The 14779-nt window shown below is 33.9% G+C and overlaps 2 protein-coding genes across 6 annotated transcripts in view; both read right to left on the bottom strand.

Moving 5' to 3' along the window:
• Window positions 1-14779, bottom strand: part of LOC126955052 (peptidyl-prolyl cis-trans isomerase A-like) — a 789087-nt gene that overhangs the window by 31917 nt on the left and 742391 nt on the right. The gene's annotated exons all lie outside the window — the stretch shown is intronic.
• The window catches only part of SCLT1 (sodium channel and clathrin linker 1), a 214627-nt gene that overhangs the window by 118041 nt on the left and 81807 nt on the right, over window positions 1-14779 (bottom strand). For all 5 annotated transcript variants that reach the window (XM_050791221.1, XM_050791223.1, XM_050791219.1 and 2 more), the window contains 3 exons: window positions 8999-9134; window positions 5273-5395; window positions 3477-3542 (listed from right to left, as the gene is read on the bottom strand). In XM_050791221.1, coding sequence (XP_050647178.1) covers window positions 3477-3542; window positions 5273-5395; window positions 8999-9134 — 325 coding nt within the window. The remainder of the gene's footprint in view (window positions 1-3476; window positions 3543-5272; window positions 5396-8998; window positions 9135-14779) is intronic.

The raw sequence follows: 14779 nt of genomic DNA, 5'->3' as shown, positions 1-14779 counted from the left end.
GCATTCCACTGTCCGTTAATACATTTTAATCCACTCCTCTTTGATGAACATTTAGGTTGTTTTCATATCTTGGCTAATGTGAACATGCTGCAATAAGCACAGGAGCGCTAGCATCTCTTCAAGATCTTAATTTCAATACTTTGGGATAAATATTCAGAAAAGGGATTTCTGGATCATATGGTAGTTATATTTTTTCTTTTGAGGAAACTCTATACTGTGTTCCACAGCAGATGCACCGTTTTGCAATCCCACCAAAAATGTTCAAGGTTTCCAATTTTTCCACATCCTCTTCAACATGTGTTGTCTTTTTTGTTTGTTTTGATAATAATCCCTCTGACATGTGTGAGGTGACACCTCATTGTAGTTTTAGTATTTATGTTTCCCTAATGTTTAGTGACATCAAGCATTGGGCACTTCTTCACATACCTGTTGCCTTGGAAAAATATCTACTTAAGTACTTAGCTCATTTAAAAATCAAGTTATTAGGTTTTTTGTGTGTCTTTTGTTTTTTTTACTATTGAGTTATAGAAATTCCTTAAATACTTTGGAGATTATTCCCTTATTGGACATATGGTCTGCAAATATTTTGTCCCATTCCATTGGCTGCCTTTTCACTCTGCTGATTTCGTTTGCTGTGCAAAAACTTTTTGGTTTGATGTAGTCCCACTTGATTACTTTTTTCTTGCTGTCTGTACTTTTGGTGTCGTATCCTTGAAATCATTGCCACGACCGATGCCATGGAGCTTTTCCCCTAGGTTTTCTTCTATGAACTTTATAGGTAAAAGGTGTTAGATTTAAGTCTTTAATCCATTTTGGGTTGATATTTGTGTGTTGTGTAAGATAAGGGTCTAAAATCATGTTGTGAATATGAATATCTAGACTTCCCAACACTATTTTAAATTCAGTTATTGTGTTCCTTAGATCCATGATTTTTGTGCTACTTTCTAATATTTTTTCTCTGTTGCAATTCTCACTTTGTTCATGCATTGTTCTTTTAACTGTGGTGAGCATCTTCAAGAGAATTATTTTTAATTCCCTATCAGGTAATTCACAACTTCTTTTCATTAGGATTGGTTTCTGGAGATTTATCTTATTTCTTTGTATGGAATATCTTTAGCTGGTTCTTCATTTTTCCTTGACTTTGTGCTTATGTCCATGCATTAGAGAAAGTGGGCACCTCTCCCAGTCTTCACGGATTAGTCTCATACAAGAGAAGACCCCCACCAATCAGCTGGCCAGAGATTCAGCAGGCCTCTACAAACTCTTTCCCTCCCCAGGGAGATGCTGGCAGCTGCTTGCTCTGTGATGAGCTGGGGGGTAGGGAACTATAGCATGTATCAGCCCAATCTGCTATTTCTGTTCTTTCCTATGTGGCTAGACTGTGCTTCGTGAGACAGATGCTATTTCTCTGGGCTGCCCCAGAGAAGCTGCAGTGCTGGATCTACTTCTGCCCTCCCTAGGGGGAAGCTGAGAACTGAATTTTCATCTACTTACGCTGGGCTGAGAAGAGCACAGGACCAATGCCATCTATCAGTCCAAACCAATGCCTCCATTTTCCCTTGGTTGGTCAAACTATGCTGGATCTGTGAGCTCCAAGACTGGCAAGATAGAGGCTAGTATTCTGGGGACCACCCTCAGAAAATATGGGGTGATGAATGCACATACCTAATCCCTTCCCTCCCCTGGGTGAAGCTGGGAGCTAAGGGGTCTCTTTTTGATCACATGGCACAGCACTGGGGACAGGGTGTCTAGCAAGAGAGGGTCTCAAATCTCGCTGCTAGCTTTGGTGAGTCTGGTTTTCCAATCCCCTAGGAGGTGAGAACATTTCCATTAGTTTCTGGTTGGTCGCAGAGGAAATTTGTCCATGAATTGTTGCTGAATTTGTGTATATGTGGGGAGAAGGAGTGTCCAGGGTGTCCTACTCTGCCATGTTAGTCAAATTACATTGAAAGATAGTTTATTTACTCACTGCATACTCATCAATTTATTCTACATCTATAAGAATCTATTCATTTAATGAGTTTATTCATGTAGTCAGAAAATTTTTTGTTGGAAACTGCTTGATTTTTAAAGGGAACTTTTCTTCAAGTTTGATCTGGACTCAAACTTGCCCCTATAACTATGCTCTGAATGCTCTTTGAGATGTACAAGATCTTATCACTTTGCTTGTCCCCTTTATACTTATCAGTCTTCTTTGCTATTCATTATATACATTAAGAAAAACTTAAATTTTAAAATTTCTTTCAATCACTTACTTTTATCTTAACCACCTATATAGTCTTTTCTATATTTTTATAAAACTCTCTTTTATCCATCATGCCATTTCTTTATCAGTTTTCTTGTATCCAGTTTATTCTTAGCTTCAACCTGGAACCAAGACTACTTCTGCCTTAGAAATTTTTAACATATTCCCTTGGAATATATGACATCCTTTTCCCATGACTTTCTTTCATCAAAATCATAATAAAATAGGGGCTCTGCGGTATGACATATCAAAGAACGATATAATTCCAATTATAGGAGACATATTAAAGAAGTAATGAATAATTATGATGCTAGGTTAAAGCACTAATTCCATGTAGAAATATATTAAATTAAAAAATGCCTTTCTTAATTACAGAAATCAGTAACCATTTTGTTCTGGAGTACTAGTATTTTAAAACTCTAGGAAGTATAATATATTATCAAAAACTGTATGTGATTAGACATTTCAAATGTTAAACAGAATAGGTACAGATTGGTTTAATAATTTTTTACACAGTTAAAAAAGAAAAATTTTTAAAGTAGAATAAAATTGGATACTTACTTTTGATGGCACAAATCCACTGTTATACAAAGACATTTTTATTAGGTACTAACAAGAATTAGCAGAGTAACTAAGCAAGAATGAAGAAGGGAAAGAGAGAGGAATTACCTGAAGTGTCATAATTCTATTACTCAACAATGAGGTAAAAATAACATTCCAAGAAAGTAAACAAAAGTGAGAGAATAAGAAGGTAAAGAACAGAATTGAGAAGACTAATTCTATTTATTTGAGGAAGAACTTATAGGGAAATTTAGGAGTATCATACCAATACATGGTCCTTAGTTTCCCAAAATTTTTTTAGGAAATGGGCTATTTATTAAACAATTACACTATTCTTATTAAATACCTGGCAGTATGTCAGATGAAATTAAAAAAATTAAGCATGTGCTCTACTCTTGAGGAGCTCACTGTCTAGATTAGTCTAAGGAGACCTTACTAAGAATCCTAAGAGGATTTCCAGATTAAGATATATTTCAGAGAGATGTTAGATATCTAAAAGGTACTGTAAACTACGTCATGCTATTGAATAAGAAAGCAAAAGCAAAAGAAAAAAGAGTACTACCTATCTAATTTCATGCAGCATGCTTTCTTGTTATTGATTTATATCAACATAAATAAATATGATTATTTATAGGGACAATTTCTAGTTTATGTAAGTAAGTATACTTACCACTTCCATGTTCTCATTAGTAACATGAAGTTGCTGGGTCAGTTGTTGAAAATCAAAAAGCTGATCCTACAGTGGGAAGGTAAGGGGAGTATATAAATAGCATTTTGTTGTTTATAACCCATATTTAAAATTAAACTAAAATCAAGTCTAAAATCATTATGCTTAAGTTTAGATAAAATTGGCAGTGTTTCTTCTTACTACTGTGTGAATTAGTAGTTGAAAAACTAATAAATTTTTTAAATGATTAAAAAATTAAAGTGGCAATGCTGAAATAAATGTAGCTGTTTATGTCAAATAATTATTTCTAGAAATCAATTATTAAATATTATTTTAAAACTCGAAGAAATAGATCATAAAAAATTATAAGTGATTAGAAATTCTAAATGCTAGAGAGACCTTGTCCAATACTGGAATGTCACTTTCAAACCTACTCAAAACCTATAATACAAACCATGGCACAGGAGTCACTGCCCATCCTTTTTAAAAAAATTCTCATGCCCCACATTTTAAAAATTGTTTGATTAGCTGTTATGATTCTATTAAACATTATTTGTACAGATGACAAAAAGTTGGGAGAGGCTGTAAATGTACTGAATGACAGAATTAAATAGATAACCAGGGAAAAAAGAATGAAGTGTTATTTGTAAAGTCTCGTATAAGGACCCATCAAACTATATAGCTATAGTAAAAGAATGATATTATTCAGGTGAAAACAAAACAAAAACCCAACTTTGTGGGCTTAGTTGACTGACCTATATGAGGAAACAGCAATCAAAGAACTTAATATGAAAAAATGGTTTTTAAATCTCAGAGGTAAAAGCAACAAATCAGATTGATTACGCGTGAACTTTTTTTCAAGCCAGGGCATGCATAGAAAAATCATTTTGTAAACTGTAAAGCATCATGCAAGTATTTTTACAATCTCTTTAGGTAGACATTTCTAATTATAATTATAATAATAGGAATATTCATAAACCAGAATTTGAAAAGTCTGTAAATGAGAGCTGAAGAGAGGTATGAAAACCAAATTATTTAAAGAGCTGCCTCTCAAAATATATAGAAAAGAGGTCAGAATTAGAATTCCTCCACAGTGCTCAATGCACCTAGCAATAAAAGAACCAACAGAAGAATAAAAGAGGTAGATTTCCCAATGGAATGGATGGTCTTGTGAGATAATGAGTTCTTGTCAATAGACAGACGTGTAAAGCAAAAGCTAAAGCTACATGTCCACTTTGACAGAGTGTAGAATGATTCTTGCTTTGGATAGAAAAAAGTCTTTTAATAACCATTAAGATGGCTTCCTATTGTAAAATTATATTCTGATTAACTTATGGTAGATAAAGTTGACACCTATTTTAGTAACAGGTCACATTTAAGGGTATTAACATTTTGATTTTACATAGTGTTCTCATTGTATTTGAGCAGGTTTCTTCACTGGCCATAAACTAATGAACAATTTTGTTTTGTTTTGTTTTAAAAGTCAGGTAGGAAATGAAGCAAATAAAAACTTTGAAGGTTTATTTATACAAAATAATGTTAAAGCTGCTTTTTAGCACTAAATTGAGCTTTCATTGCTGACAACATTATAGAACCAAATGATCACTGTCCAGTTCTCTAATTATCTTACCTTTCAAGAGCGTAACCATCAAAGATCTATATATTATTAACTTAAATAATAAAGTGATTAGAAATTCTAAATGCTATAGGGTAGAGTCTTAGGTGTTCCCCTCTAAAACAGTTTCTTCAGAGTGCAATTTCTTACCGATATACAAGAAAACAATGAAATACAAGATTACCTTTTGTTTTTGACTTTCAAATACATGAATTTGGGCCTCGGTCATATGTTCCTGGTAAAGCTTGTGTAGTCTGTCCAACTCCTGAGAAACAGTCTGCCAGAGTTCCACAGCCTGAGTTTTTTCCTATTAAAAAAATTGGATAACTCATTAAATTATCAGCAGGCTATTTATTGTATAGTACAAATGGATCCTTTTCTTTTATAGAATAAATTCTTTATAAAGTCATAAAATAAAACAACTGTGTAAAGACGGTATTAATTTTGAAATTGTGTTTTTACTCAGATTTAGCTAAAATTAAAATCCTTAACAGAGATGTAGACTTAAACCATGTTCTTTGTTCCACAAGAAAGTATGAGCCCTAGAAACTGATGAAGCAGAAAACTGCCCCCTGGTAAAGCACAACATTTTTTTCCTGATCATAAAAGTAACAAATTTTCATTGTGGAAAATTAGGAAAACACAGAGAAAAACAGGAGAAAATCAGAATCAGCTATAATTTTACCACCTGATGATAAACACTGCTAACATCTAGATATAGTCATCTTTTTAAATGTTGATGCATTCATGTTTATAAATGTGATGCTGGGAGAGAATTTTGTAATTATTTTAACAAAATTAGGGATCATATACTGGGCTATTTTTACTTGCCGTTTTATAATGAGAAATTTCTCAGGTCACTAACTATTGTTTGCACATAGTATTATCTAAGTGTGGTACAGAAACTCTTAGACTTTGAAAGGTCCTTGAAGTCAAATTTATCTTCAGAATAATATGTTAACATTATTTGCCTTTTTACTCTCATCCTCTCACAAATGTACAGTGGAGTTTTCTAGAGTTTATATGATGTGAGGTCATCCTTGTTCTAAGGGCTAATGGACTGTGTGCTTATGCTCCTACTTTTTGTTTTAAGTCTCAGTTTTAATTTGTAATACAATAAATACTGATAGATATGTAACCTACAAAAACATAAGGCACCTTGGAGAACACTGAGGTATACCATGCATTCAGAAAATGAACAAATTGTACATTTTTACAAAGTAAGAGCGCTCATGTAACCAGCACCCAGTTCAAGAGAGAGAACATTATTACCATCACCTAGAAGCCAGATGCCCCTCTTGTGATCTCTTCCAGTTACCATACTCTTCTCCTAAACTATTTCCTCGTGTTCCTAACACAATAGATTAGTTTTGTCTAAAACTTAAAAAAAAAAAAACACCAAAACTGTAGGCAAATTAAAAATTTTAAAAGTGGTTTTAAAATTTGTAGATAAACACAGAATCTGGAGCCAGAAGATATGGGTGTGATCTCTAATTCCTGGCCAAATGGTCCTGGATAATTCACTTCATTTTCTTAAGACTCAAGTTTTCTTTTCAGTAAAATGGTCGTAAAAATGCCTCATACCTCAAAATGTCCCACTGTTTCTCCAGACCTGTCTGATGACAAAAATCACCTAGACTAGTAGTTACACAACCCAGATTCTCCTAGAGCAGTGGTTCTTAAAGGACCAGCATCATCAGCAACACCTCAGAACTGTTAGAGATGTAAACTATTGAGCTCTATCTCAGACTTCTCGAATCAGAAAGTGGGGTGGTGGTGGGATGGGGAGGCAGAGCAGAAATCCACGTTTCAAAAAGCCCTCAAGTGATTATGATGTACACTACATAATTTTTTAAAATGGTACGCTTATTATTTGGACAAACTACAATTTAACTGATTCCATATTTAAGATTTTTAAACTATGTCAAATGTTTCATTACAATAAATATTATAATGAACATATTTTTTAAAAAATTTTTATATTCAGCTCTTTAGCACAAATTCATAAAATCTATGTGGTGTCATCATCTAATTACTGCATCAAATAGTGCAAATATTTCTAAGGCTCTTCTTGCCAAACTGACTTCTAGAAAGATTTTTACAAATCATACTGTAACAGAAAAAATATTTTAAACTAAAAATATTAAGCTAGGTATTTAGTACTGTGCTATTGCTATTGGATCCTAAAGCAATATATTTATATTACAAGGCACCTTTTGCACATAATTTTAATTCTTATTTGTGAGTCTTGCTGTTCAGTAATGATAATAACGATATTAATAAGCAAATTTATTAACTTACATATGTGCTAGACATATAAGCCTAAATTAATTTCTATTTACTCGTATGAAATCAATTATAAATCTTTCCTAGTCTAGAACAAACGGCATGTTTTCATTATTTCTTTCTTTCATCACATTTAAAAATTCTTTCCATTCATATATTAAAAATAAATTAGTGTTAAATACATGTTCCTTATCAAGCTAAAGATAGCCTTCTGACTTACCTAAAGTATCACTTTCATAATTGTAGAATTTTAAAACCAAATTTTCAGAAAATAAAACTGAATTTTCAGAAAATTATCAAATCAAAATTGTAATTTAGAATTTGTAGCCCCCATTTATAAATGAGGAAACTGAGGCACAAGAGTTTTTTCTATGATCACACAGCTGGAAAGTAGAAGAATGGGGATTTAAACCCATACAAGATATGAAACATTTGGGATATAACATTGTAAATTAAAATAAAATTCCCTTATGAATAAAATTTACAAAAAATTACAGTTGAAAACAGGATATATTTAACATAGCTGCTCAAATGACCAGTGATGATGAGCTTTTTTTCATATGTTTGCTGAAAAAATGCTCATCATCACTAGCCATCAGAGAAATGCAAATCAAAACGACCATGGAATACCATCTCACACCAGTTAGAATGGCAGTCATTAAAAAGTGAGGAAACGACAGACGCTGGAGGGGATGTGGAGAAATAGGAACACTTTTACACTGTTGGTGGGAGTGTAAATTAGTTCAACTATTGTGGAAGACAGTGTGGCAATTCTTCAAGGATCTAGAACTAGAAATACCATTTGACCCAGCAATCCCATTACTAGGTATATACCCAAAGGATTATAAATCATTCTTTTATAAAGACACATGCATATGTATGTTTACTGCAGCACTATTCACAAGAGCAAAGACTTGGAATCAACCCAAATATCCATTAATGATAGACTGGATAAAGAAAATGTGGCACATACACACCATGGAATACTATGCAGCCATAAAAAAAGGATGAGTTTGTGTCCTTTGTAGGGATATGGATGCAGCTGGAAACCATCATTCCCAGTAAACTAACACAGGAACAGAAAACCAAACACTGCATGTTCTCACTCATAACTGGGAGTTAAACAATGAGTACACAAGGACACAGGGAGGGGAACATCACACACTAGGGCCTGTCGTGGAGTGGGGGGCGGGATAGGAGAGGGATAGCATTAGGAGAAATACCTAATGTAGATGATGGGTTGATGGGTGCAGCAAACCACCATGTCACATGATACCTATATAACAAACCTGCACGTTCTGCACATGTATCCTAGAACTTAAAGTATAATAAAAAAAAAAAAAAAGAAAAAAAGAAAGAAAAAAATATTCCCATAAGAAAAAAAATCATGTTAAAAGCTTTATGATTTAATTAAACACATTTTTGACAATCAGTGAGGGTATTTGGCAAGTGTATTTATAACAGTGAGTATTTATTACAAGTTTACTACCTGTAACGATTCTTGTAAACTGTAGAAAATCATGTTACAATTTTATGATTTTGTTATCCAAAAATAATGATTAACATGAATTTTTAAAAGGTATGTTAATTCAGAATATAATTTTAAAAAATACATGTCACTCACTTCATTGGCTAGCTGCAATTGTTCTTGAAGGTTTCTGACTGTTTCATCATCTGCATATGTATCAGTTCCTATCTCTGTGCCAAGGGGAAAGGCCTCCAATTGTTTTTCAACAGCATCTTTTAATTCACTGTGCAACCTTTGAAACAAACAGTTAACATGATAGTCTCAAGTCATTTTAGTAACAGTAATTACTGTTTTGAGGTCAATTAAATAAACATTTGGGTCAACAACAACTCTTTACACAAAACCATTTTTAAGTAGACTTCAAATAAAAAATCAGAAGTGTTTAAATACCGTTAAATACTGTGCTATAAGAATAAAAAGATTATGTAACAATTTCAAATGCATTAAATCAATCACGATTAATTGAAGCATGATTCAGTTTGTCCTAGAGAGGATTTAATTCTTCAAAATTTTTCAAAAAATTTTTAAAAGAGTGAAACTCAGATATTATCCCTTATTAAATAATAAAACAAGCCATTCAGAAAAATTCTGAAATATCTACGTATATCCAGTCAATTAAATGAAAATTACATATTACATCTTGTAAAGTTATTTGCTATTTTCTTCAGTGTGTTTCACAAAACTCACTGGACTTCTTACTAATTCCAGTTAACAAGCAAAGAGAAGAAAATGGTCGCTGGCTATAAAACCAGCACATCAGAAACTTTATTTTTCAGTACATCCTTATGTAAGTTCAACAATAACACTGAAAGGCTTAAATTCGACTTTAATCTTAACATTAAGGTAAACTGCAGCTATTTCATGTTTTAAAACAACTACAAAAAAAAAAAAGCAAGGAAGGTACAACTTAAAGGAATGATTGTTTTAATTTAAAATAATACTTAAGAGAAAAAAAGGTACATTTTCAGAAAACACTCTTATTTAATATAACTATAAGCAGAAAATATAGCAAATACATTTCAAAGTGAAAATAACAAAATAAACTACATCCATCTACTTAAAACATTTGGAGGTGAATGAATGATTTGCTAACATTACGAATCTCCTTTGAAACAAGAAAACTTAAATCTTAATGTCAGAACATATTTATTGTAAACAAAGTTCATCAAACACAATAAAACTGAGGAGGTAAACACTTTAGAAACAAAAAAATTAATTACTCTCTAAAGAAAAGACAGTGCTTGAAAATTATTCTCTAATTAAAAAACTTACAAGTATTGGTTAAGACAGAAGTTTTTATTTTTAAATATCTAACGCTGTTTTTTAAAATATTTATTTTTCCTATATGAAATGTTTACCTAATAGAGAAAAAGATCAATATAGAAATATAACAAGTTTTAGGAAAGATACCCCAAGTCCTATGAAAAAAACCATTATTAATTCTGTAATATATTTTCTAGCAGAATTTTTACTTTCCATTAAAAATAGACCAAAGAAGAGCAAACACATTCAAAAGCTAGCAGAAGGCAAGAAATGACTAAGATCAGAGCAGAACTGAAGGAGATAGAGACATAAAAAATCTTTCAAAAAATCAACGAATCCAGGAGCTGGTTTTTTGATAAGATCAACAAAATTGATACACCACTAGCAAGACTAATAAGGAAGAAAAGAGAGAAGAATCAAATAGACGCAATAAAAAATGATAAAGGGGATATCACCACCGAACACACAGAAATACAAACTACCATCAGAGAATACTATAAACACCTCTATGCAAATAAACTAGAAAACCTAGAAGAAATGGATAAATTCCTGGACACATACACTCTCCCAAGACTAAACCAGGAAGAAGTTGAATCCATGAATAGACCAATAGGCTCTGAAATTGAGGCAATAATTAATAGCCTACCAACCCAAAAAAGTCCAGGACCAGATGGATACGCAGTCGAATGCTACCAGAGGTACAAAGAGGAGCTGGTACCATTCCTTCTGAAGCTATTCCAATCAACAGAAAAAGAGGGAATCCTATCTAACTCATTTTATGAGGCCAACATTATCCTGATACCAAAGCCTGGCAGAGACACAACAAAAAACCAGAATTTTAGACCAATATCCCTGATGAACATCGATGCACAAATTCTCAATAAATTACTGGCAAACTGAATCCAGCAGCACATCAAAAAGCTTATCCACCATGATCAAGTGGGCTTCATCCCTGGGATGCAAGGCTGGTTCAACATATGCAAATTAATAAACATAATCCAGCATATAAACAGAACCAAAGAAAAAACCCACAAGATTATCTCAATAGATGCAGAAAAGGCCTTTGACAAAATTCAACAGCCCTTCATGCTAAAAACTCTCAATAAATTAGGTATTGATGGAATGTATCTCAAAATCATAAGAGCTATTTATGACAAACCCACAGCCAATATCATACTGAATGGGCAAAAACTGGAAGCATTCCCCTTAAAAACTGGCACAAGATAGGGACACCCTCTCTCACCACTCCTATTCAACATAGTGTTGGAAGTTCTAGCTAGGGCACTCAGGCAAGAGAAAGAAATAACGGGTATTCAATTAGGAAAAGAAGTAGTCAAATTGTCCCTGTTTGCAGATGACATGATTGCATATTTAGAAAACCCCATCGTCTCAGCCCAAAATTGCCTTAAGCTGATAAGCAACTTCAGCAAAGTTTCAGGATACAAAATCAATGTGCAAAAATCACAAGCATTCTTATACACCAGTAACAGACAAACAGAGAGCCAAGTCATGAATGAACTCCCATTCACAATAGCTTCAAAGAGAATAAAATACCTAGGAATCCAACTACAAGGCATGTAAAGGACCTCTTCAAGGAGAACTACAAACCACTGCTCAGTGAAATAAAAGAGGACACAAACAAAAGGAAGAACAAACTATGCTCACGGATAGGAAGAATCAATATTGTGAAAATGGCCATACTGCCCAAGGTAATTTATAGATTCAATGCCATCCCCATTAAGCTACCAATGACTTTCTTCACAGAATTGGAAAAAACTGCTTTAAAGTCCATATGGAACCAAAAAAGACCCCACATTGCCAAGACAATCCTAAGTCAAAAGAACAAAGCTAGAGGCATCATGCTACCTGACTTCAAACTATACTACAAGGCTACAGTAACCAAAACAGCATGGTACTGGTACCAAAACAGAGATATAGACCAATGGAACAGAACAGAGCCCTCAGAAATAATACCACACATCTACAGCCATCTGATCTTTGACAAACCTGACAAAAACAAGAAATGGAGAAAGGATTCCCTATTTAATAAATGGTGCTGGGAAAACTGGATAGCCGTAAGTAGAAAGTTGAAACTGGATCCCTTCCTTACTCCTTATACAAAAATTAATTCAAAATGGATTAAAGACTTAAATGTTAGACCTAAAACCATAGAAACCCTAGAAGAAAACCTAGGCAATATCATTCAGGACATAGGCATGGGCAAGGACTTCATGTCTAAAACACCAAAAGCAACGGCAACAAAAGCCAAAATTGACAAATGGGATCTAATTAAACTAAAGAGCTTCTGCACAGCCAAAGAAACTACCATCAGAGTGAACAGGCAACCTACAGAATGGGAGAAAATTTTTGCAATCTACTCATCTGACAAAGGGCTAACATCCAGAACCTACGAAGAACTCAAACAAATTTACAAGATAAAAACAAACAACCCCATCAAAAAGTGGGCAAAGGATATGAACAGACACTTCTCAAAAGAAGACATTTATGCAGCCAACAGACACATGAAAAAATGCTCATCATCACTAGCCATCAGAGAAATGCCAATCAAAACCACAATGAGATACCATCTCACTCCAGTTAGAATGGCAATCATTAAAAAGTCAGGAAAGGATGTGGAGAAATAGGAACACTTTTACACTGTTGGTGGGACTGTAAACTAGTTCAACCATTGTGGAAGACAGTGTGGTGACTCCTCAAGGATCTAGAACTAAAAATACCATTTGACCCAGCCATCCCATTATTGGGTATATACCCAAAGGATTATAAATCATGCTGCTATAAAGACACATGCACACGTATGTTTATTGCGGCACTATTCACAATAGCAAAGACTTGGAATCAACCCAAATGTCCATCAATGACAGACTGGATTAAGAAAATGTGGCACATATACACCATAGAATACTATGCAGCCATAAGAAAGGATGAGTTCGTGTCCTTTGTAGGGACATGGATGCAGCTGGAAACCGTCATTCTCAGCAAACTATCTCAAGAACAGAAAACCAAACACCGCATGTTCTCACTCATAGGTGGGAACTGAACAATGAGAACACTTGGACACAGGAAGGGGAACATCACACACCGAGGCCTGTTGTGGGGTAGGGGGTGGGGGGAGGGATAGCATTAGGAGATACACCTAATGTAAATGACGAGTTAATGGGTGCAGCACGCCAACATGGCACATGTATACATATGTAACAAACCTGCACGTAGTACAAATGTACCCCAGAACATAAAGTATATATAAAAATAATAATAAATTTTAAAAAAGGAAAAATAGACCAATGACACACTGTATTGCTAAAGCTATAATCTGTCTTTTTAACTGTAGTATTGAGACATATGCATTCTCTCATATTCTAAAAAGTTTTCTGCAAATATTTTAAAGATGACATAATATTCCATCATTTTCATCATATTGTTATCTGCATCATAACCTATCAATTATCCTCATACTTTAAATTGATTGTAAAATGAAATGAAAAAATAGTAAAATTAATATTGAGTACACTGTACTTTAAAATATCAGAAACACTGAGAATTAAAGTGTCGTATTTCTTTGTTAAAAATGTAGTTATAACAAGCAGTATAATTATAACTGACAGTAAGACTGTTTTTAGGGTCTTAACGAAATTTTTAGCCGGGTGCGGTGGCTCATGCCTGTAATCCCAGCACTTTGGGAGGCCAAGGTGGGTGTATCACGAGGTCAGGAGTTCTAGACCAGCCTGGCCAATATGGTGAAATCCCGTCTCTACTAAAAATACAAAAATTAGGCGGGCGTGGTGGTGTGTGCCTGTAGTCCCAGTTACTCAGGAGGCTGAGGCAGAAGAATTGCTTGAACCCGGGAAGCGGAGGTTACAGTGAGCCAAGATCAAGCTACTCCAGCCTGGGCGACGGAGCAAGACTCTGCCTCAAAAAAAAAAAAAAAAAAAAATTTTAAAGGTCACAGAAATATCATAATTGTCCCCGATTTATTATTAAGATAATTTTGTACAGTTTCGGCTTGCAAGGTCATTTTTATAATCTTACACTTCATACAAAGGAAGGACTACCTATACATAGTTTAACTTTGTTTGCTTCAGTATCTGGAATACTTGGGGAATAGGTATCTAATCTTGTGTTTGTAATGCTTGCTGTCTCTCACCGAGTGTGCTCAATCCCGAGGTGTTATATGATTTTGGGTTTAGTTTGCTGTCCTTTTTCTAACCTCTTCAGCAAATTCTAAGACATCATTATTTTTAGACTTTTTTTTCTAATACATACTCTTAAGATTACAGTTTTCCCTCTAAGAATCACCTTAAAGGCAATGCCGAGGTTATGTTATTTTCTTTATTAATCAGTTGAAAATATATTCTAATTTTCATTGTGAGTTCTTTGACCTCTGAGTAACATTTAGAGGCATACCGCTTAACTTAGAAAAAGCTGGGGATTTTCTAGTTACCTTTTTGTTATTGATTTCTAGCATAATTTTCACTGTCATCAAAGAACATAATCCAATCCTTTCATAATCTGAGAGTTGCTTTTTTTGAGTTGGTCAATTTCAGAAATCTATCATGTGTACTTAATGCATATTTTGAAGGTCTTCGGTATTAG

This window comes from Macaca thibetana, chromosome 5 (genome assembly GCF_024542745.1).
Source record: "Macaca thibetana thibetana isolate TM-01 chromosome 5, ASM2454274v1, whole genome shotgun sequence".
Lineage (NCBI taxonomy): Eukaryota > Metazoa > Chordata > Mammalia > Primates > Cercopithecidae > Macaca > Macaca thibetana.
This window is presented reverse-complemented; position numbering and strand designations above follow the sequence as displayed.